The 608-nt window shown below is 43.3% G+C and overlaps 1 protein-coding gene across 1 annotated transcript in view; it reads right to left on the bottom strand.

Annotated features, from left to right (window-relative positions):
* The window catches only part of LOC309401220 (olfactory receptor 6X1-like), a gene marked incomplete at both ends in the record, with an annotated part of 873 nt that extends 603 nt beyond the window's left edge, over nucleotides 1-270 (bottom strand). The window contains one exon of the mRNA XM_081970289.1: nucleotides 1-270. This exon is cut by the window's left edge and continues 603 nt beyond it. Within this exon, the coding sequence (XP_081826415.1) occupies nucleotides 1-270 (270 nt within the window).
* Nucleotides 271-608: the final 338 nt, after the last annotated feature.

Genomic DNA, 608 nt, shown 5'->3' on the forward strand with positions numbered 1-608 from the left:
AGTGATGATGAAGAATTCAGTGACTCCAAAAAGGAAGTAGAAGCACAACTGTATCACGCAGCAATAGAAACAGATGGAATTGTTAGCAGAGAGGTAATTCAGCAACAGCTTAGGTATGAAGACCGTGGTGTATCCGATGTCTTTGATAGAAAGGTTACTAAGGAAGAAATACATGGGCTTTTGGAGATGGTGGTCCGTGATTACGATCATAACGATGAGCCCGTTGCCCATCAGGCTCAGGAGGTAGAGCAGAAAGATGCTGGCATACATCACACTTTCCAGTCCCGAAACACTTGGCAATCCGACAAGAATAAATTGAGTTGCTCTTGTGCAATTGGTCAAATTCATTTCCCCCTTTTATTACAAAAAAAAAAAAGAGAGAGAGAGAAAATGTAGGATCTTCATTCGGTCACGATTTCTGAAGAACCTTTTTCAGAAACAAACTATTGCAAGAGAAAGGACACAAGGTTTGTCTCAGCCTCGATCTTGCTTGCTTGCTATCGCTTGCCATAGTAACTGGAGGGGAGTGGGGTTAGGTATTTGGGAGGTGGAGATGTTTCGGAATGAAGAGGGAGGATTGCTCCAGCGCAGCTGAATGGGCTTGTTTA

This window comes from Natrix helvetica (genome assembly GCF_964273705.1).
Source record: "Natrix helvetica genome assembly, chromosome: Z".
Classification (NCBI taxonomy): Eukaryota; Metazoa; Chordata; class Lepidosauria; order Squamata; family Natricidae; genus Natrix; species Natrix helvetica.